At 44.7% G+C, this 22,451-nt stretch overlaps 1 protein-coding gene across 2 annotated transcripts in view; it reads right to left on the reverse strand.

Moving 5' to 3' along the window:
- olfm2a (olfactomedin 2a) overlaps positions 1 to 20,265 on the reverse strand; it is a 36,793-nt gene extending 16,528 nt beyond the window's left edge. Inside the window, exon 1 of one of the 2 annotated variants that reach the window (XM_040191469.2) lies at positions 19,560 to 20,265. In XM_040191469.2, coding sequence (XP_040047403.2) covers positions 19,560 to 19,616 — 57 coding nt within the window. In that variant the 5' untranslated portion in view covers positions 19,617 to 20,265. Of the gene's footprint in view, positions 1 to 1,950; positions 2,411 to 19,559 lie in introns of those variants that run through there. The other variant, XM_040191468.2, reaches the window with a different exon arrangement.
- Between the last annotated feature and the right edge of the window lie 2,186 nt (positions 20,266 to 22,451).

Here is a 22,451-nt window from a genome sequence, read left to right on the forward strand (position 1 = left end):
GCTAAAGCATCCGGGCAGCGTCGTGCTCGATGCCGTCACAGACAGGCTGATACAAACCGAGGCAGCTGAGTTTGAATCAGCTGGTTGGAATATGGAAACTGCTCTAAACTGGGAGAATATTGGTGGATGCAATGGTGTGTGGTGATGGTGGGGGGGCGATGCAATGACCCCCGGCACACTAGCGCTCCATTTTCACAGTGAGTATCTTTGACAAGAGTTCTAAGCATTGTGGGAGTCATAACTGCGTCTAAGATCATCACAGGAAAAATGTCTCATTAATAGTGATAGGACACAGAGGCTGGATTTTACATTAAAGTTTTATTCGCTACCATTGTTTATGAGAGGAGATTATTCGCGTCTCAAAGCGGAGACATTTCCCATCACAACATGCTGTAGTAATCCCTGGCACAATCAAACCGGCTCATCAATTTTGATGATGTTTTGATGAGATGAACTTCAATGGCAGGCTTTTCCCACAATTGGTTGTGAAAAGTTGCCTCAAAGAAATACATCCGCTCAAAACTATGTATAACATTTTATTGTAGCGAGTCTTTTGAAATGCAAACGATAAGACTACCAGTCATGGCTCTTGATTAGAACAGCTTAACTGAAGGGAAACATTTTTTTTCATTCCCATGAACAGGATAAGCGGCTGTATAAAATAAATGGCTTATCCAGGCCATAGCCCCTGGGGGAAAGGTGGGTGTTCAATAGGATTATAGAGTTTAGTGCTGTGAATGATGCCTTGCAACTTTGACATTGTTGCTGAGATTGGATTAAGATTTTACTTTGACCTTGTTCTTAAAAAGAAAATGACCTGCCGCAATATGTACAAAGAATTCAATATGCATAACACTTTAACAAAGGCACCACACTGCTACGTCTTTTTCTCAACAGATTTGAAGCAAAAACCGTGCTGCAACACAAACGCGTGATAACCTGCAATTTATGTTTCAACCAACCATTAAAAATGATAAACTCGTCTTCAAACAGATGGACCGTCACCCCTGAGACAACAATGTCTAAACATAGTCAGGGCATATATTAAAATGCACGCACACGCACACAAACACACACCCAGATGGCCGTACATCTCTCGGGACGTTTCGTTTCATCCAATCATTTCAAAGCTTTGCCTAATCGGTAAGTTGCTATAAAAACATAGAATAGAGTCAAAGTCAATCATTAACCATCGTTGAAGGAGAAAATGTCTCAATTATTTGGCTGCTTGATATTTCTCATTGTCTGGCTAACCTCCCATTAGCACACTGAGACAGACAGGCATGTAAAACTGCTGTGTGTGTGTGTGTCTGTGTGCATTAAACAGAAGACAAAAACCGTAACAATAAATACAACCAAAACTGCCTTTAAGTTTCTTACGCCTTCACCAAACCAGCCTGACCTTCCTGGATGCCAGAGAATTACTTGAAGAGGGGGAACAAGAGGATATTGAGCCAAACGCAGCAAAGTAAGATGCACTCAAAACTGTAACGTTGTTTCCACCTCCCCGTCTCCCGCTTCACTTCTGAATGTGAGCTGCATCCTTCTCACCCTGGAGGGAGCTGACAGATGGGATCAGCCTGAACATCACTCAGAGCAGCTCTCTACCTCCCGTCACCCTGGCAAAAGCATATGATTTACCCCGGCCGTTCACACTGCGTCCTCTGACTCTCACAATCACACAGTTCAGCGGTAGCATTCTTAATGGGACCGAGAAGCCAACATGTTCATCCTTCAAGTTTGGTTCACATTCTTCCTCTTTGCCATTGAGACAGACTCTGAAAGTCCTTCTCCCATTTGCCCAGCCCTCCCTGAAACCACACATAGACAAACACCAACTTGCATCCTTCCGATTCTGAACTATCCCCCTCTGTCACCCCCTGTGTCTCGCCCTCTTACAGCCGACAGATACAATGCGCACACAGAAAAGCAAAAGCAAGTCATACGCACGCTGACAATCCTCTCCGAGGTGCCCCCTCTGGAGATGGTGGTCCCGTTGAGTCCCACCAGAGAGGGCAGAGTCTGAGACATCCAGTTGGTCACCATGGCCATGGTGCTGAGCACCGCCCCGATCTTCAGCATGGGAACGCTCATGTTTGCTCCCCCCGTCGGGCCCCGGCGCAAACGGCCCTCACAGCCGGCCCTTGCCTGCGCTGCCCCGGACCCGGGCTCCAGTCAAACTCCTCTCTGCCTCAGACAGTCCGGGCAGGGATCCGTCCAGTCGGCTCCTTCCTCGGCTCGAGCAGCTGCAGAGCGCCCCACAGCCGGTAAAGCGCAGTTCCAACCCTCGCGCGCGCACACCGCTGGCTCAGTCAAAGGGAGAGCCAGAGACCGGTTAGAGGAGCGCTGCTCACATCCGACAGCATCACGCTGGAATCTTCCCTCTCTGACTGCTTTGCAACCCCCCCCCCCCCCCCCCCTCCCTCTCCCTTGCTTCCTCACTCTACCCTTATCTCTATCCCTCCCTCTCTCTCTTCCCCTCTGTTCCTCAAGATGCAGAGCTGCGCATTGGCTGCCTCTCTGTCTCAACCCCTCCCAATCAGCCCGGACTCTGTTCTTGCCATCCCTGTTTTGCATGCATGTATCCATTCCTTTCTCTGACATTTGGTTTCTTTTATGACTCACATCTTTGTGGTGTGTGTGTGTGTGTGTGTGTGTGTGTGTGTGTGTGTGTGTGTGTGCGTACACATTTCTGAGGGACATTTCAGAGCGCTGAACTGACGCTATATGATACGTGACATGTGTGCTCCAAAGGCTGTTCTCATCGCATTGTCCGTGTGCTGGATGCAGGATGATGGATGGGTTGAAGGTTGGCCTGGGATTTGTAGAGGGAGAGAGATGGCCTTCAAGGTATTAATGTGGGAGACATCCAGGTGCTGCTGGCCACGTACGTCTGCTTCGGACGGCTCATCCGTCATTTTGCCTTATTGCACATCCTAAATCTGCCGGTGGCTTGCACTTTTTCGGTATCTTGCCAACTACACTATGTCTGAGGCGAAACCATACCGACGACTTAGCTCACATGCCTTCTTGACACTTACTGATGCTTATGCTCAAACACTGATGATTGACTTGACATACGGTCAACAAATTGAAGATATTAAAACTCCTTGGATGCAAAACGGATAATTAAGCTTGGACTTGAACATACCTAGCTGCTGTAGAATCCTTTCCTTGCTTTGACTTGAGCTTTCTGCACAATCATGGCATGTGAAGTCAGTGTCTGATTACATACCAATTGCCCATGCTGCCTATTTTGGTGTTGTTTAAGGTTTGCTTTGCGTTTATTTCAGAAGTTGAGATCAAGACCCTAAAATTCACCACTCACGTTTACCGCAATGGCCCAGATGAAATGAGGGATATGGGGACTGGAAAGGCTTCCAAATTTTCCTTTACAACTTGGCGTCTCCTCGCAAAAATTTCCAGCAACGTACTGGACCGCTGGCAGTGTGTCACTTTACGCCCTCGGCAACCGTGAATAGCGATGGCAGAATGTTCATCTCAGACAAAACGACCAGGTCATCTCCGTTCCTTGCCTGCTCCCTGATCCGCTGACTTGATTCAGTTTGTCAGCCGGGGATGGGTTCTCCTCCCGACCCAGTTCGCATTGGGGGAGTAATACGGGCTCCTCTGTGTGGGGTGCACTGTGAAGTGTTATAAGAAGAGACAGCTTTCTGAGCCCCATCCAAAAAAGGTCAGGCCACCTGCTGCTGGCACATCAGTCTCGCCTGTGTCCGCTCCACTATTTCTGCAGCAAGACTGACCCCTCCTGGTTACTGGTGAAATTGCACCCAATATGCTGCACTATATTATTATTATCTTAATACCAAGGCTCAGGGGTATGTTGGGAATAAGCCGAGTGAAATATGTCAAATATATCTGATTACATTGCACTCATGATTTTTTTTATTGATCTAGTTGTCTACAGCTAAACAAGTGTATATATACTCCATCGTTAAAATGAGTCCCTACTAACTGATAATTATGTATTTGAGAGTTTTTCCATTGCAGGTTTCGTGTAGGTGAGAAAACCTTTTTTGTGCAAAATAGGTAGATTTTCTTTCCCGCAACAGTGTGAGGAGAAAGCAGTAATCGTAAACATTCACAAGGTGGCAGCACAGGTTTAAATTTAGATATGGATAGACTTTCCCATTCTAGCTTTAGTTTACCCACAACACGTTCTCAGCCTCCTCAAACCAAACTCGGTATTTCAGTAAGAGGTCCAACTAAACTCAAGATGGTGCTCAAAGACATCACCCATCCCACTGCTGTTGCCACTGTACTTTCATATCTTAAGTTGTCTTTCACATGCACCAATTCTTACGGTTTGACCCTTGAACATGTTGTTTATGTTGCTGTATGCAATAGACCAAACTAGGAACATACTGGATATATTGCATTCCCCATAGCCCCTAACCCACAATGTTCCTTATTGAACAACTTAGAGAGTTTTAGGGAGTGTTTGAAAGCACAAGTCGAGGCGAAATGTCCTGATATAAAAAGTGATGATCATGAATGGAAAAGGATGGAAACTTCAGAATCAAACAATAACTATTATTTGGTCTCAAAATAACCCAAAACTGTCTTGTGATCTAAAACACAGGTGCAAAATTCTGGGTTATGATAATCATCAATAGTTGAGTAATCTGTTGCAGTCGCAGCTAGTCGTGCTGTTTACAGACCCTGCGATAGCTACGGTAGCTACACTGAGCTTCCATGTCTATATATATATATATATATATATATATATATATATATATATATATATATATATATATAATGAATTTAGACATAGTAGTTTAATATTACTATAGGTACTCGGGGCAAAAAATCCAAATATAAAGAACTTCCTATTTCTTAAGATAAATCAGACCAGATCAAAGTCCAATGGCAATTATTTGTGTCTCTCGGAATTGACTCGTCTTTATTCATTAGTGATAATAAGAAAAGTGTACATGTTGCACCTGCAGACTGACTGAAGATATATAGGCCGCCAACATAAACATTATTCTGCTCTCTAAAGGTTGCACTCTTCTATTTCAAGGCGTCTCTTAATAAGTTATGTATTTGCTTTACGTGGGCAGAGTGGAGTGCACCTGAAATCTTTCAAACTTAATATTCCTCTCACAGAGTGCAGGTCAGATGCCATCTTTTGTAATGTGATGGACCAAATAAAAGAAGGGAATAATGATTCATGAGGACAATCTGCCATACCTCAAAGAAGCCCAGGCTCTGCCAATCAACTGTCTAATCACAGAGTCTGTTGGCCGAACAGGCTTTCATTAAACATGAGCAAGAGAATAAGTCAGCCATTTAACCTGTATTAATTTAATCCCTTTTCATTAACTTTCACAGCCATTTCTCATCATTTTCACTCGAACAATTGTCCGGCCTCACTACTCTGCTGTGTCATCATCTCCAATTCTCTGTCGCTCTTTTGTTCTCCTTCTGTGTGAATACGATTCAGCCTTTATCTCCTCTCCTCTCGCTCTCTCCCTGTTGTCTCTCGTGGCCTCCGGCAATGACAAAAAGTGGCATCATAACATGTGTTTCTTCTTTACTCTGCACGTGTCTTGGCTTCTACTATTTCTGTCCTGAGCTCATACTTCACTCGCTGGCGACCGTAGCTGTCTTGTCGCATGCTCGACATTAGATCTGCATTGATCTGCACGCTATAAATGTTGATGTCATCATCTCTCCACCAATTCCAAAATACCCCTGGGGGCTATAGGGGGAATTAATTTGCTCGTAGCGAGACAGAACACACAGGTACACAAGGTCAAAGACAAATTGCCATTAAGGTATTATTGTTAATATTTTATAAATGATGTGTAGATAATGGAAAAATATCTTTATCGAGAAATATTTTGGCCATATGTGGGGAAAATCTGATGTTGTGGCAGCACCTGTGTAGATAAAAGAAATGTCTAATGTGTTGCAGCATTTCTGTACCTCCCACATAGACTCGCCAACATGGACCCCATGGGATCATAAACATCCATAAAAAAATCTACTTTGCTCAGAGCCTGGGCTCTATAAAGGACATTTCTAATCAGCTCAAACGGTGGAAATGGCCACCAACTGCAGAAATGGCATCGTTTGTGCACACCCATGGATGGCAGTAGAGCGCCACGAAGCCCCGAGGTCATACTGGGGCGCGCGCTGGGTGAGATAGCAATCCTAGCGAGCGGAAAGCGCCATTCTCACTGAGCACAAACAAGCCGCAAAACTGCAGATTAACAGCTGACATTAAGGACCAAATTACCCCCCCCGTCTGGAAAATACTGGCTATTTTTCTGACTCATAATTCATTAATTAGATGATGGACATGGAGGCCCACTGCCTTCTAAATATATCAAGATCAAAATCAGCTTAAACGAAGCGTGACCTCATTACCATGGTAACTATTTAAATGGCGTAAATAGGCTGCACCCCCGGGTTTAGGCAGGCGGACACAGTGGTGGGCTTTCAACATGGAGTGTTTAATCTATTAACGGCTCCTGTGGGCCTTTGATTAAGGAAACTCATCTGGGCTTTTACATTTTCATCGTAGCGACTGAGAGTGCAGGAGGATTATAGAGCACACAGGCATCGACCCCGGCGTGCATGAAGTGCAGAGAACACATCCTGTCGCGTTGATTGTGTTCAATAATTCAAGCAGAGAGCTTTCTCCACAAAGAATGCACCGCTATTCCCCTCCCTGACCACAATGGCGATTGACAGTACATGATTCATGACTGATACATTTGGCCTTACATGTCAGCCGATAACCTGGCATGTTCAACTTGCACCTACATAGTTCAACACTTTAATCTCCTAAAACAATAAATGTGTCTTTCAGTATGTGTGTGTGTGTTTCCATACGCGTGCATAGATTTATTTATTTTTTTCGTGTGTGTGTCGGTGCCTCTCCCTATTTGTGTCCACTTGCATGAGCCACGCTTTCTCTCCACTGAGCTGTGAAATGTCTACAATACCCTTTAATGGTGGTTGCCACAGTGTTGTGTGAGAGACCCGGTTGAGCTGTGACATGCACGTAATACGCAGTTTTTCCCCCCTACTGCGTGAAACAAAAGTAGGGAACAAAACGGAGGGCCATCCCAGGACAGTGCTTAACTCCTGTTAGGTCTGTTAACCAATGGGAACACGTGGGGAGGAAAATCAATACAGTAAATGTGTCTGCCTGGCTTTATTGACTGAAACACACCTACAATACCCTGTGGTGAGCCCATCTATCGTCCTTACATGTAGGCCGTAGTGCCCATCTAATCAGCTCACAATGGAGACATGCAGACAAATTTATAATTCATCACAAGCCAGAACAAAGCCTCCCAACCTTTGTGTTCTCAATCCGCACCAGTAAAGTGAAACTGCTTTTACAACCGTATAGATAATATATTTTTTGATCAAGTCCAGATGTTCTTTATCTTTTTTTTAAACAAGATTTTGAACCAAATTTTCAAACCCACACCAACATTTCTTTACAATTTTTACCGTGACACAACACGTACAAATGTAGATGTCCTTAACATCATTATATCTAGTAGTCACTCAAGCTGCCTTTTTAATGACAAACTCAAGGGGCAATGTATAGTTAAGCATTCTCCACTGCACAAATATTTGTATTGTCTTGTTTTCTTGGGCCAAGTGAACACAGCACAGGAGAAATTTTCAGTTCATTTTTGGAAGCTTCATGGATCTACAGTGTTGCCCAGAGTTGCCTTCAAATTTTATTCATAGAAGCATTGATTGCACCTGATTGCTCTCTTGATTACAATTTCAATAGTCCACGGGGGCTTTTGCATTATTTTTTTGCTGGGGTATTTGGTATGAATGAACAGTACACGGTTGAATATCAGATGGCTCAATCAGAGACAAGCAGGGTGCCTCATTTAGCTTGAGGCTTGCAAAAGAAAAGACTTGATCCAAGCAAGAGACAAGAACTACGTGCGGCAATCATCTGCCATGCATTCTGCAGCACAGCGTGGCCCCTGCCACTGTTCTGCACCTCCTCATGCCAACAGTGGCAGCTGAAAAAGACTAGTGCAGCGCTTCCTCTGCTAAATGTGCCCAGTTCAATTGCCCACACGCGGAGGCACTCTCACATGAGCACATGCATACGGATGCGCATTCATTCACACGCAATTATTATCTTCATTTCCTGGCTACACAACCTGATTGCCAATGTGCCACAAAAAGCTCAGCGTTCCTGGACCCGGCAGCAGAGAGCCACTTCCACATCCGGACATTTCCCCTCACCAGGCTAATCGGACGTTCTCTCCGTTGTGTTCAGGGAATGATAATGAACTAATTGGCATTGTTACTGTTTTAAATTCGGGAGTCAAAGGAAGTCTGACTAATTTAGGATAACTAAATGCCCCTCACTGAAAACCCAGAATACTGGAAAAACCTTATTCTTTCTTCAAACCGCAGAAAATGTAACCATTTTATTTCAGCTGTAATCTGCCAATATTCTTGTTGTTGCTGAGAGCCTTGTTAAATCTGCTTCTGCCCTGCTGGAGTTGACTGTCACTCCATTGTCTTATCACTGTTCTGGCTCAAGTGTCTGTCTCATTAGTGATGCATCGATGTATACCTGCAGAAGAGCTGCGATCTGAGATAACACGCACCTCGTGCCTCGTTTGATGAGTAAAGAGACAACCGGTGGACAAGATGTGTTGGCAATTTCTCATTTGGTCGTTGTCTGAGTCGTTGTTTACGAATGTCACCCGGTGGCAGAGTGAAGAAAGCATTATGATTAGCTAACCACGGCGGTGGTTACACAGGAGGAAAATAAGCCAAAGAATAACACACGAGACGGACAAAAGGGTAATAGAAGAGACCGCAATGTTTAGGAGAGCCGGGGAGACCGAGGCAGAGCGGCAGTGAGAGAAACCGAGAGAGAAAAGGATGGCTGATGCATTTGAAACTCCCCGGGGTGATGAATTTACATCTTGTCTGCTTTTCTGCCACGTCCGCAGCAGCGAAACAAAGGCGACCAGAGAGCGGTGGTGATATCCGGCCAATTACAGTCCGGTTGACTGAGTGTTTGCAGCAGCCAATTGTGAAAGGAAATCTTAACGCTGTGACTCGACACGGTCAGCAACAAACAGTCACCAGAGCCCATCAGCTATAACTGAATATTCGTAACGGAGGGACACCACTAGCCTGCAGTCTCGTGTCCAGCATCAGAGCTCACACTGAAGCCTCCGTTTGTGTCCTCTGTCTTCAGGTCATTAATGCTCAGAGAAGCTGTAACATTTAATTAGGGACACGTTATTAGTACAACACGGGCACAGTGTGCAGTGGGGAGAAATCACAAAACAGCCCCTAACTGAATATTACATTTACAGCCGCATTGAGTTACGGGCAAAAATGGTTATGAGAAATTTTGAGATAGACAAATTAGCTCGTGTGCTCATGTGGGGGGATTTTTTCCTTGCTGTTGGACATGAGTGGACGGAATTGTTAGTATAAATACGCAGTCTTTTTTTATCCTGCGTTCCTTCGCTCTCCCGACGAAGACTCTAGCCATGTAATCTGCACAGTCTCGGCTGCATCGTTAGAATTAGGGGTTGCTGATCCGTTCAGTGATTAAACAAACAGAGAGACGGGGGAAAATGTCAACAAACTTGAGAAAATGAGAATACGCAGCAGAAACGAGAGGCGCATGATAAATATTGTGAAAGGGTAATATTCTGCGGAGGTAGCCGAGTGTGAGATGAGAAGTATTGTGAGTGGGAAGTCGTTGGGGGGGGGGGGTGAGGTGAGGCCATAATGGCAAAGAGTGGCCATGGACTCCGGAGGTGCACCACAGGGGGGGTTGCATGGGATCATCAGGCCCGCCAATAGACGTTTAGAAGGCACTATAGGAAATGAACTGAATGGCAAATAGAGTGGCACGCACCGTCTTAATTCAGCTCTCCACCCAAATGTGAATTCCATCGCAGGATGTGTGTGCTGTCTCTATATCTGTAAGCAGAGCGTCTGCTTGATGCAGGATATTGCTTCTCAGAACACACTGCAGGTCTATGCTGCTTAATGATGGCTGTTGCGAGTACAGCAGACTGTGAGATATAATACATCTGAAAGGACAAGCCTTGCATTAATATTCCAAGCAGCACAAGGAGGACATTGGAGATGATTTTCTCCTTTAGAGGCGCCTCCTTTGCTCTAGGTGACATATACATTTTTGTATTTGGTTTCTTTTCTAACATGGCGGACACACATCATTGTTAATTTAAAACAAGATACAACCTGATTCAAATTAGATAAATATTCTTTTATAATGAGTTTGAAACGATAACACATTCTGGGGACATTTCTGCCATCCACAGATAAAATTGCTAATTTAAATCTCAGTGACACCTAAACGTCCCTTCTGCAAAACCACTGTGTGTTGTTGTTAATTTTACATGGATTACACATAAAGACTACTATGTTGCAGTCCATAAAATACTGAGAATTTCTTTTATTTCCATATTGCTTTTCTCTACTTTAGTTGTCGAAGCAACAGGTTGCACCCACATTACGTCACGCTGTAAATGAATGCCAAATCTTGCATTCGATAGTGTCGCGCCGGGCCTTTTGGATAACATCAACACGGAACATACCAAGTAGATAAAATGCGCCTGACAAGCGAGAAGCGGCTCCCTGAGCATGGATACTTTAACAGAAGAGGAGTGAGCGATGAGAGCTGGGCCTGAGAGGACCAGTGGCCTGAGGCGCTGCAGCTTAAAGAGAGAAGACCTCGCCTGAATACGTATTCATCACATCGCCATTAGTGTGGCTCAAGCACTCAACTCTGCCGCTCAAAAATATAACGCGGATCACTGCATTGGAGTCCATAGCATATACAGCTGATACAGCATAAAGATGCAGACATATGTGTCCCGCAACACATCCGCATGCGCACAAACTCAATGATAAATGGACTGTAATCGTCATACGAGCAGTTAGTCTTTATTTTTCTAATCATCATTAGGGGATGACGTTGGTTTTCCACCATCCCACAGAAACGGCGCTCTACTCCATTTCCATCTCTCATCTTGTCCGGCAACATTTCATCCTTTCCTCCTGCTGCTTCCTGTGCCTCACGCTGCCCCCAGACGGGCGACAGGATTCACGTGGCATGGCTTTGTCTCGGTCAAGGCTGTATTGATTAAGTGATGTGGAGCTAATTAAAGACAATATGCAAGGAGTGTCCCAGCGAGGGGAATAAAATCATAGTGACGGAGCGATAGGCCTCTCATTAGTTGGGACCAGAGGGATAATAACCCTTCGGCGGACGCAGTCAGAGGGCACTTTCTCTCCATTGCTCCCTCTATCCCTGCCCGCAATCTGCAATTTTCATTTCCCGCAACACCACTCTGTCTTTTACTTTCTGTCTCTGGCTTTCTCTCTCACCCTCTTTGTCCCTCTTTTTTCTCTGTCTCACTTTTTAACCAGGGTCTAATTCAAAGCCATTCAACATCCTCTCACTTTGTCCACTGCCTTTAAGTGTGTGTGTTGTTCTTTGTATTGTCTTTCTCTGTGAGGCTTTGGTTAATTGAGGCTGCAGTTCATGCACACGTCTTTTTTTTGCTGTACTTGCTTTTGAAACATATTTTTCAATGGATTTATGTTACTGCTGGATACACAGGAACCATTCGAATGAGAATTTCCTATCGGCTGATGTGCTCATCTAAATCCTGGCCTTCTGATTCATGAAAAATGCATGTATATCAAGGTGTTACATCATTTCCCTCCAATTCTGTGTAATCCATGAAAGCTGGATCAAACTAATTTCAATAAATGTCATCAGGGCCACATACATCATTCCATTTGACTTTTTTTTGACTACGAAGTGCAGTGAGTAAATAATTCCGACGACCCTGCTTCTAGATGTGCCGTTCACATCCCGTATTACGCGCTGTACGTCTTTGGTGTTTCTCCCAACTTGTTATCTCTTCTCTCCTACGTGTAGTACCTTTTGTCAGTGGACCCCTCTACCTCCCTCACCGTGGGGCTGCAGGGAGCATCTCTGCCAGGCTGCTTGATATGCAGCGGTGTCTGGTGGCTGCTGGGCTCCCACGCCTCCCTGACTGGAGCCTTTAAGCCCTGGCGCAGTGAGACAGAGCCTCCCTCATCAATGGCCCTACTCAGTGGCTGTGACAGCGCCACGCGGGAAAACACATCGATTAAATGGTTCCTCCTGCCACCCGATTCCTGCTGCTGCTGCGGCGGCGCATCGCTCTCGTCCTTCATTCCCTCCAAAACGAAAGCCCTGCCGTTGAGGTGGCGGTTAACACGGGAGGCAATGCTGTCGCACTCGCACGACGTCTGTGAGGAAATAATTCTCGGGGGGTAAAAGTGGCATGGATCACGGGAAATATGAGTCGAGGAGAAAGAGGCTTACAGTCACTCTCTTTTTTATCACATCTCATTCAATTCCAATTCCTGCTACAGCTCTCCATTACATGAATGCAAGCAATCTGTAATTAACTAGGGCTTCCGAGGAGTAAAGTATGCAGAGTCAAAACCAGATTTCCCGTGAGTACGTCGTCCAGTCACGTGATCGAGCAGGTGGAGGCTGCGGAGGTCTGGTGTTTGAGGAACGCAGAACGCTCTCTGCTAGACGATGTGCGTCTTCTGATGAAAGCCAAGAGATGTGAAGAGCAACGTTCAAGTAGCAGCTTGCCCAATCTGCTTAGTCTTATAAAAGCTTTTGTATCAGAGCGGCAAGTGGAGCTCTAGGCGCAACAGCCATATTTATATTCCTATCTTCTCCACAGAAACCTACATTGCCAGGCTCATAAAAGATTCATCGAGGAGGGGAAAGCAAGGTCGTACGGAAAACCGGTCAGGAGGTGCATAAAAGAGCAAAAAAAAAAAAGAAAACAAATGAATGATCATTGGATGATTTCCACAATGGCGGCTACTATGATGAACCTGTGTTGTAATCAAGCCTGATAAAAAATGTCTGCTCTGATCCGTCACTCATACGGGAAGCTACAACTGGCTTAACGGGCCTCGGCCGCGTTTGTTGGTATCGATTCGGCGCGTCGTTTGGCTCTTTGTCCGCTGTTGATCCCGTTGCCGACATGTTTGTGAAACAGAGAGTAAAGGGGGGCGAAGAAACTGAGACACTGTGTGTGTGGAAGCGAGGCCGCTTGTGTGTGTGTGTGTGTGCGCGCGCCCGTTCTGGGTGTTGTCAGAGGAATGTCACTCTTGCTTAGAGTCACTGACATAAACCTCTGGGAGTCCTGCACCCTGCAGCACACTCACACAGAAAGAAAGAGGGGAAATGGGGGAGAGAATGCGATACAGGGATGATATTAACCCCACCAGTCAAGCTGATCCTTCCATACACTGGTGACACAGAAAAACAGCCTATATATTTATGAGCAGACAGAATGCTCTGAAAAGGTATTTGTGCATCCTCCGGTCATTGTGAAATCAACCGGAAGAAGAAAGGGGACACTATTGGCTCAGAGGACACATGTATGAATATAAAGTAATCAGGCTCTGAGTGTACAGCTGCCTGCTGGTTAGCTGCCAGGTTAACCATGTCGTATAAATGAGGAAAGCTGTAACAACTGTATTCAGTACTCATCCTCCCCCAGAAAAAGACCTAAAAGACTCTTCTAATGGCGATGATGAGCAGCCCCGCAGTCAGGCCGCTCAGTCCATGGAATCATTAATGGTCATTTTAGCACAGCAAGCCGCTGGGTTTTCGACAAGACAGAAAACATCAACAGAGGTCAATAAGGGCACACACACAACCCTGGAGCATAAGCAACGGTCAGTCTGTGGCTCTGAATGAGTAGGGGGGGTCAGAGCAGACATGGAATAAATACCAAGGTTACCACACTTTCCTGTCTGACTTAGACAATCTCAGTTTAAAACCAAACGCTCTGTTTAAACAACATCAACCCATCTACTGCATGATTCATATAATTTAAGTATATTAATAATGTTTGATAATTTTGTGCAGGAGAAATTATTTTATACATGACCATAGCGCCACCGAAAACAGGACCTGGCTAAATAAAGGTTAAATAAATGAAAGAGAAATAATCAGAAGGAATTGGACATTCCAGGTGGAAAGGCAGTGTCGTGCTGACCCAAAGTCTCTATACCACAGGGACCGGATCATCATGTGACACAGTCTTATTCTGATAGTCAGGCCACTGACCTCACATGCTCCTTTACCCGCCCATCCGTCTGTTAACCAATTACCACGCCGACCGCTGTCTGCCTCCGTGCCTCATCAAGGCTGCTGCAGTAGTAAAATCAGTCACCCCTTTCACCCGGGGCTGTATTGCAAAAAAAAAAAGCTCTCAGCCAACATCATCACACAATAATATCACCCCCCCGTGTGAGTCATTAACAGACCACATTTAGAAAACCGACCCAGAAACAGGTACAGCATCATCAAAAACCGAGCCACTCACACGAGTTAACCACTCTTATGTGCCATGCACGCTTACATTGTACTTTTTTGTAAAGTGTTGCTCATTCTGTGTTTCACAATTATACAAACGTACGTCAGAAGCAAACGGCTCCCCCCTTCTAAGACCAAATGTATGTTCTGACGGGTGACTCCCCATGATGCCGCTTTGGGTGCTAATTATTTGTTCCAACAAACACACACGCGAGCCTCTGAAGATGAAGCAGAGAGCTACATGAAAGCATCAAGAACCATTGAGATGAGGGGGAGGACCGCGGACAAGTTCAATAGCCCTCTGTGCTGCGGCCCCGTTCATGAGCTGCATCTCTTTTTAGAAAACAGATCTCGTTACAGCGGTAAGATTCTGACTCAAACAATGTGCTATTATTATTGAGCACTGATTCAAGCTCCACCTTAATCAGTCACAACACACACTATTCAATATCTTCAAGCAGCACTGCATCAAACATAATGCAGCCTCATTATATGCTGATTGTGAAGCAGCATCTTGGTGTATTAATGGGGGGTGTGAAGGTGGATGCAGGCGTAGTGGCCCCCATGGTGCTTTACACACGCCGACAGGCAACGCGGAAATTTGCTTATGTGGTGATTTCTAATTTAACAGTGCAATGAACACATGACAAATAACAATAAGCTAACATAATATTGAAGTACACAACAGAATGTTATCATGTTGTAACCGTTACTCCATATAAAATGATTGCTGCGTGCAAACTATCACGTTAGATTTGTAGTTGTATTTGACCTTCCAGGAGTTTGCGTGGTCATGCAATGTTAGTCATTCAGACAAGCACTGGACCTGTCATAGCATAGCAAGGTGATTTTAACAGTCCGGTGAGTGTGTGTGTGTGTGTCTTTGCCGCTCACTGGCAGATTTACACCCCGGCTCCAGCAGCTTTTCATTTGTATAACTCTCTCGGTGGAGGTTGCCGCTTGCCAGAGCACGCTCTGTCCAGCCTGCTACCTCGTTTCCTTCCCGCTGGGAAACGTAGACTCCCATCTCTGTTCCTCTTTGACTGTCATCCAGCTGCACGGTCGCCTACCTCCATATTTACAAAAGCTGGTAAAACCGGTAGCCTCACTGATGATAATTATGGCAGAGGGGACGGTGTTTGTTTCATGGTTTGACAGACTCCAATGTTTTGGTAAGACTGCTGTGTAACAGGCTTTTGGCTCGCAGGGGAGGACAGACATTTACCACAAGTGACTTGATTAGTCATGTCCGAAACGGGGGCCGGGGCTTGCATTGTGCTCATGCTGCTTCGCCTGCATTGGACTGGCACCAGAATATATATATTAGATTTTCGGGCCAAAGGGTCACTGCCGGGTCGGTGGACGTCTTAAAACTGTCTTGACTGAACACACAGCTGTTTGTACTACATGCCTCTGATTGAGCTGAGACCTGTCCTCGTTGTCCTCACATCCAGAGACACTGTAGTTAGTGTTAGCATTAAGTTCGCTAACTACTTAACATCACGTGTCTTTATGTATGCCAAATTTGCTAATAACACTGAAACACAGCCAAGAGTGTTCTTGACGTATTTTTATTATAGCTACTGTTTTATTTGAGCCATCGACGCATCTGCGTTAACACTGAAGGACTGTACTGTATCATTTGCGTAAGGTACATAGATGAAACGTTTGTGTTCAAGTGGCTTTTCTTTTGAGCTATGAATCGACCCCGGGCGGCTGCATCCATCACTCCAACCTAGAATGAGGAGACGCAACTCAACGAGCTCCTGTATGGCGGTCTGTTCAAACTGATTGTTTATCGGGATTCCTGGTGGGGAAAAAGAGATTGAGTACATTATGGAACAATCCAGCCAATTTCCTACACAGGTCTTCGAACAACCAGCAATTACGTGTTCTTCCCCCACCGCACCTGGTGTTAAAGCAGGAAAACACCAAAGCAAGTGATCATTTCCTTCACTCTTAACTAGTGTTGGAAGTCTTCCATTTGCAGACATCTTAAACCAATAATTCTATTCTAGTTGTTGGATACATTCTGACACTATTTTCCATAATGATGTAAATTAAACTATTTTGGCACCTTGCAGAATGATTATTGTCCCAACTGTTGATGTTCACACCATAGCAAGCCCTCTGTGCCAAGGTCAAGCAGGTGCCCATCTGTATCAGGAATACAGAGGACCCCTAGGGCTTCATGGGTACTTACCAAACACATGCTGTGAACAAACAAGTGCATCTGTTTCATTAAAGCCATTAAATATGTAGTGCACGCCCTGCACTGAGACTCTGACTAGAAATATGTGGATGGGTGGATACCTCAACTCTGCTTGTAAAGAGTGTTACCCTCATTGCAGTAGATACGCAAGAACTCATCAATTCTTTATGTTTGCACTGCGATCTTGCGAAATATGGCACTACAAGGGAAACTGGTAGCGCCATATTTTCTTTCAGACTTTTAAATATTTAATGTGAACGTTTATAACAAATTGTCCCCCAAGGCCAATTACAGTTCTAAACCCTCTGAAGAAGGGGTTGAGATATCATAGTAAGTCATCAGCTACATTTCATGTGTCAGATTCGCGTATGTTTTACGGTGACATTTAATGCTCGTTACTTATTGAAGAACACCAACAGAGCTGTGTGGCTGCGGATTACTTGAGGGGAAAGGTTATATAGTTATTAGGCTTAACTTAAAGCTAGTTTTAAGTTGAGGTTAAATGAGTTACTATGGATCCGGCAACTTAATAACTAACTTAATTAAAAGGAGGTTAAAGAGGCAATTTAACGCTTCTTTATGGTGGCATTTTGTGGCAGACGTGCAGCTGCGGATATGTTAAGTGTGATTGTTAAATGAGAGCTTTGGGAACTCCTGCGCCTTGCTTCATTGCACTGAGGAAGAAATCCATTAGTTTCTGTCTAATACCATGTGTGGTGTACACGTTATACTTTGAACCTGGCACACAGGTGTGCAGGTGTTCATCAGCTTACATCCTGTAGACTGAAAGCATGCTGTCGCTTCTACCTCTGTTGAAAGGTCAACTGCACTATAACCCTTCCCTGTAGAGATGACATATAAAACACTAATGTATGATGCCACAGTGTGCGTAGCCTTTACTTTTTCTGTTTTTCTGTTAAGCATATTCCCTCTGCGTGTTGCTGAGCCATGGGCCACATATAGGGATGGACAGAGGTAGCCATCTGTTCAATTTGTGAAACGTCAGCCAAACCAAAAACATAAATTATTTATGTATAAAGATTACCGATAAAACAACTGGTGAGGGACCCAACTGCGTTCCTATCACTGTTTTTTATTTGTATGTTTCTTTTGTATGCCGCTGCGATCTGGTGGCCTTTGTCAAATGGTTATATCCACCGCCAACGTATGAGTAGGAGCTGTCTGTGGTGCTAAATTGACTCAGAATGCCGTTTTTAACCGAAGGCTGTTACTGAATATATTGCTGCATGGAACCATGGGGGGGGAACAGACGCCCTTCAACATGCATATCATCGGCTATTTTTCACACTCCTAAATAACAGCTGTGAAGAGAAAAGGGGTTATGTGTGTTCCATATTTATTTATAATAATTTCTATGTAATCATGATCAATGTTCCGATATCTACATAATCATCTCTATTTCATGATAGAGCTCTGGAATGAATCCATCCGGTGATTTGTTTAAATAAGCAGTTTGTTGGCCAGCCGTACTTAGAAAATGTGTGTCCTCCGTCAGGCTTGTAGGGTTGAGAGCGGGATGAGCGGGTGAAAGCGACAGTTTAGTGGGACAAAGGGCCCATGCGTGTGTGAGTGCACATTTGTCATTTGGCCAGCATTCGGAGTGAAGAGTGGGGGGCGGGAGGATAGATGGGTTGATCAAGGTCTGGAGACGATGTGGCGGCCAACGCAAGGTTACCCAAACCTTGTGAAGACCGGAGAGGCAAAAGTAGTGTAAAACATCAGCAAACTGGCCATGGTCAATAACGCACTGAGATAAAGCAGTTGAGGGACTCGCTAAGGAGGCATCTTTCCCTTCTTCCCTGCAACTTGTCCAATGGACTGTATAAAATGCGGTATTGTACAATCGTCTGCTTAGTCTTTCCGGAAAAGAGCTTGTTTTATTCGAGTTACTTGTTGCTCCAATAAATCTCTGTGAATTGAAGGATCCAATCTCTCTTGTGTTCTGTGTCCACTGGATCTCACTAACAGGGACCTTCAGTGACAGACCACCGAAGGTTCCTGTTAGTGAGATCCAGTCTTACCTCACCACTTAGTCAGAAGTGACTTTCACAACTTTTACTTCAAGAAATCAACCACTGCACAGCCACATTGCTTTATTGGCCAATATGCTCGGTATTATGCTCAATATCTGGATGCTGCCCAGCCAACAACCCAAATGTTCCTCCCTATTGAAAGCTATTCTGGGTCAAATAATTTACCATCCTTCAATTCGAAACTGTTACATCGACCAAAGGGACGTTGCTTTTCTTAAGCGTGCCACGCATCTCCAGGATCTACAACCTGCTCTGGTCCACTGCTAATTACGCATGGCTGGTATGCACATAACTGCTTTCCCTTTAATCAGCACCCTCGTGCACGGTGTATTTCGGACCCCCCCCCCCCCTGTCAGTGATGGAGAGGTAGATAGGAAAGTCTACAAACAACGACCTCCGGGGCATCAAGATTCTGATCAGATGTACCAACAAATCAATGCTACTGACATTTTCTTTTTTAATTCCTTTTCCAGACAATCATTTGTTCCATCCATTGTTATTCACACACACGCTGTAGTCTGAAAATGTGTGAGATTCAGAGAATTAAAAGGGCAAGTAGGTCAAGTTCAGGCGGATTTACGGTCAACTGCAGCTCTACTTATTCTCATGAAGTTTCCACCTCCTTGCTTGTCATCAGCACGCTGGGTCGCTTCAGAACAATAGCAATTTTCCTATTTAATACTGCAACACGAATACAGTCTTTGCACTGCCGGAGAATCAAATGTATCTTCCGATGGCGCTCTCTCAAATCCATTGGCTCTCGTTGAAATAATCCATATTTGAGAATTCACATGCATTCATTCGTGCACTTCTTTTGGGGGAACTTTTAAACAACGCGTATGCGTGGCGTGCACGCGTTTGTTCTTACCTCACAGGGACTGACAGCCAACATGACAAGCAGGAACATGGCACTGAAGAGATGCATTCTAGTGGAAATGATAGCGTCCCAGCAGACAGCAGCTCTCCCACAACCCCGCCCGCTGCTCCTGTCCCTCACTGGGGCGGTTTCTTCACACACAGCGGGAGTCCTTCGATGCTGTGTCGGTTGAACACCACCAACCTCATCACCGGGAACGCACGGCAGCACCTCTTCGGCTCGGTTAGGCGTCTCTCGCAGAGCACCGGGGTCTCTGGCGGCGGGTCGCGGACGCAAAAGCGAAAGCAAAAAAAACGTCCCGATTTCTCAGCGCAGGAAAAAAAAAACTCCCGGTTGCTTTACTGGCGAAACGGTGACCTTCCGTCCTGCAAAAAGAACCGCGAGTGAGAGGCGAGGACCGAGCAAGAGAGAGAGAGAGAGAGAGAGGGGGAGAGTCGCAGAGGTTGGAAGGTGACTGCTGTGTTTGCAAGGTGCCGACGCTGGGAGCAGCATGTGTATGTGCCAGGAGCCCGGTCAGAGAAGTGGCACTCTTTGACGCAGCCAGCCTCGGCCGAGGGAGGGAGAGAGAGAGGGGGGTAGAAGGAGGGGGAGAGAGGGAGGGGAGAAACATTTGTGAGAGAGGGAAGGCTAGATAGGTGGGTAGATAAATAGATAGGTACATAAATAGGTAGGTAGGTAGATGCATTGCTTCCACTGCAACGACAGACGCAAAAGCGCTGACATTCAGCTCTTTCATCTGCAATGGCGTGTTGCTAATAAGCCCAGTGGGGAGAGATAACTGTCAACATAGTGACTGACAGCTCGAAGTTAGTAACATTAATTCAGCTCAGATGCATGTCCAATTATCAGAAGATGCCAAAACCAAGGGATTTTCTTGTTGTTTTGGGAATGACAAAAAGGATTCTTGGTTGAAGATAATTGTCAGCTAACCGTGGTAATTAAATGATCAAGGGGCATTCTAAGAGGTATTTTCTAGGCCTCAGGGTTTATTTCTTTAGTGAACTGTTTCACAGTGATTGAATGGTTTGGGCTTGTGAGTCTGCTTTTCTGACAGCCTGAATTGGAAATGATAAATCAAACAGCCTCCGATGCCCGTTCTATCCATTAATTGATAGTGCTGAATGCCCTGTAATGATTGGCTGCAGCGTCAAAACAATACACGAAGAACACATGTGCTCCATTTCAAGCAGGTGATCAAAACATCCTATATTGGCAATATGTAAATGTGTTGTATTCGGAACCTCTTTAACATGGTATGGTTTAATCCAGCTACTTGCAGCTGACAGTGCTAATAGCACTAACTAAGGTTACAGAGGTATCGATTTTGTTTTAACAACGCTTTGCTGACCAGCTTTTGAACCGGGAAGTCTGAATCTGTCCTCAGCCTTATTTGTTAAGCTGTCACTCATGATTATACGCCTCTCAGTTGATGCCCCACCTCCTACGCCAGATCAGGGCCCAAAAAAATGATCCGAAAGTGACAATAAGATTTGAATCTGAAAATATTACATTTTCAACAGAATAATATAACACAGCAAATATTAAAAAAATATATATAAGTGAAGAATAAAAAATATTTTAGTTTTAAAAAAGGAACTGTAAACTGTTAAAAGTATATTCAACCCGAAAATACTTTTTGTCCACTTATTTTATTTTTAATACATTGTTGTATGTTCAAGACCAAAAGTTACCTTTTTATTTGACCTTGATTTGGCGTCATATAGCTGCAGCCACCACAGAGTGGGTCCACAGGCTCTTTAAAAGTAGCTGACTTACATATCAAACTTTTCTGTTTTCCTGTTATCATGAAGCAGTCCTGACAGTATTTAGAGTTTATTAAAAAAAAAAGGAAAAAAAATAGAAAACAGGTTGCGACAGACAGAAAACAATTATATTACTTGAGGCTGTGTATTTGTTTTTCATTTACAAAGCACACATAACATATTCACTATTTATTGTTCTATTTCATTTAAAAAATAGTTTGCTCTAGTTACTATAGTAGTTCATATCATATTCAGAAAGGACGTTGGACCGGGCCCTTTGGTGGCTTAGGTTCTTCCAGTACCTGCCCCTGGAGTTCAGCAGAGGGTTGACTTCCTCCACCCTGCTGCTGCCCCCAGTGGCTTGGTGCACACCTCCTCTGTTTTTTCCTGTAGGAACAGCCACAAGGAGTTTAAATAAGAAGCCTCAGCGGAGCAAGAGAGCAGTTGTGTATTAAAGAAAAAAAACAAGGAAAGAATTTGGAGGGATGGTTCCTGCCTTTCTGCTGTTTTCAACAAGGACCTTACTGTACCGTCCTGTGTGGTGCCTCTGCTCAGATTGGTACAGTAAAGCATGAGGCTGGAATTAATAGTGATGCACAGGGCAGCCGGGGTGAGTAAAAAATGATGTTGAGTCATTGCATGGGGGTCAGAGAGTGCTCATGTTTTTTAAGAGTCATGTTGAGGATATACAGTATACACTGTAATAACAGAGTCCTCCCTTCTTCTGGTTGCTCGCTTCCATCTGCATCTCCATCCCCTACAGTTACAGTGTAGAGGCTTAGGGCTTTGACGGAGCCGGGGGAAACGTGTCCGAGGTAAAAGCAAACAAAGCACAACCCATTTGTCAAAGATGCAACATTTTTCTCCTTTTTTTTTTCTCGATCAGCCAGAAGGCTGAGAGAAAAACAGACCTTCGGGGCTACTGCGTGTCCTCTCAGGCAGGAATTGTTTCTCCCTCTGTGACCTCACACGCAGATGCACTGTGTTGGGCAGATTAGACACTAAAATTACATTTTATTTAATTTACATTTCGGCCTCATTTTTCTCCTCTTCCTGATGGTTGCCTTTGTTTGTGTTAGTTTGTTTCATTGCATTTAATACTTTATGAATTAATCACAGG

The sequence above is a fragment of the Gasterosteus aculeatus genome, chromosome 11, assembly GCF_964276395.1.
Source record: "Gasterosteus aculeatus chromosome 11, fGasAcu3.hap1.1, whole genome shotgun sequence".
In the NCBI taxonomy this organism is placed as follows: domain Eukaryota; kingdom Metazoa; phylum Chordata; class Actinopteri; order Perciformes; family Gasterosteidae; genus Gasterosteus; species Gasterosteus aculeatus.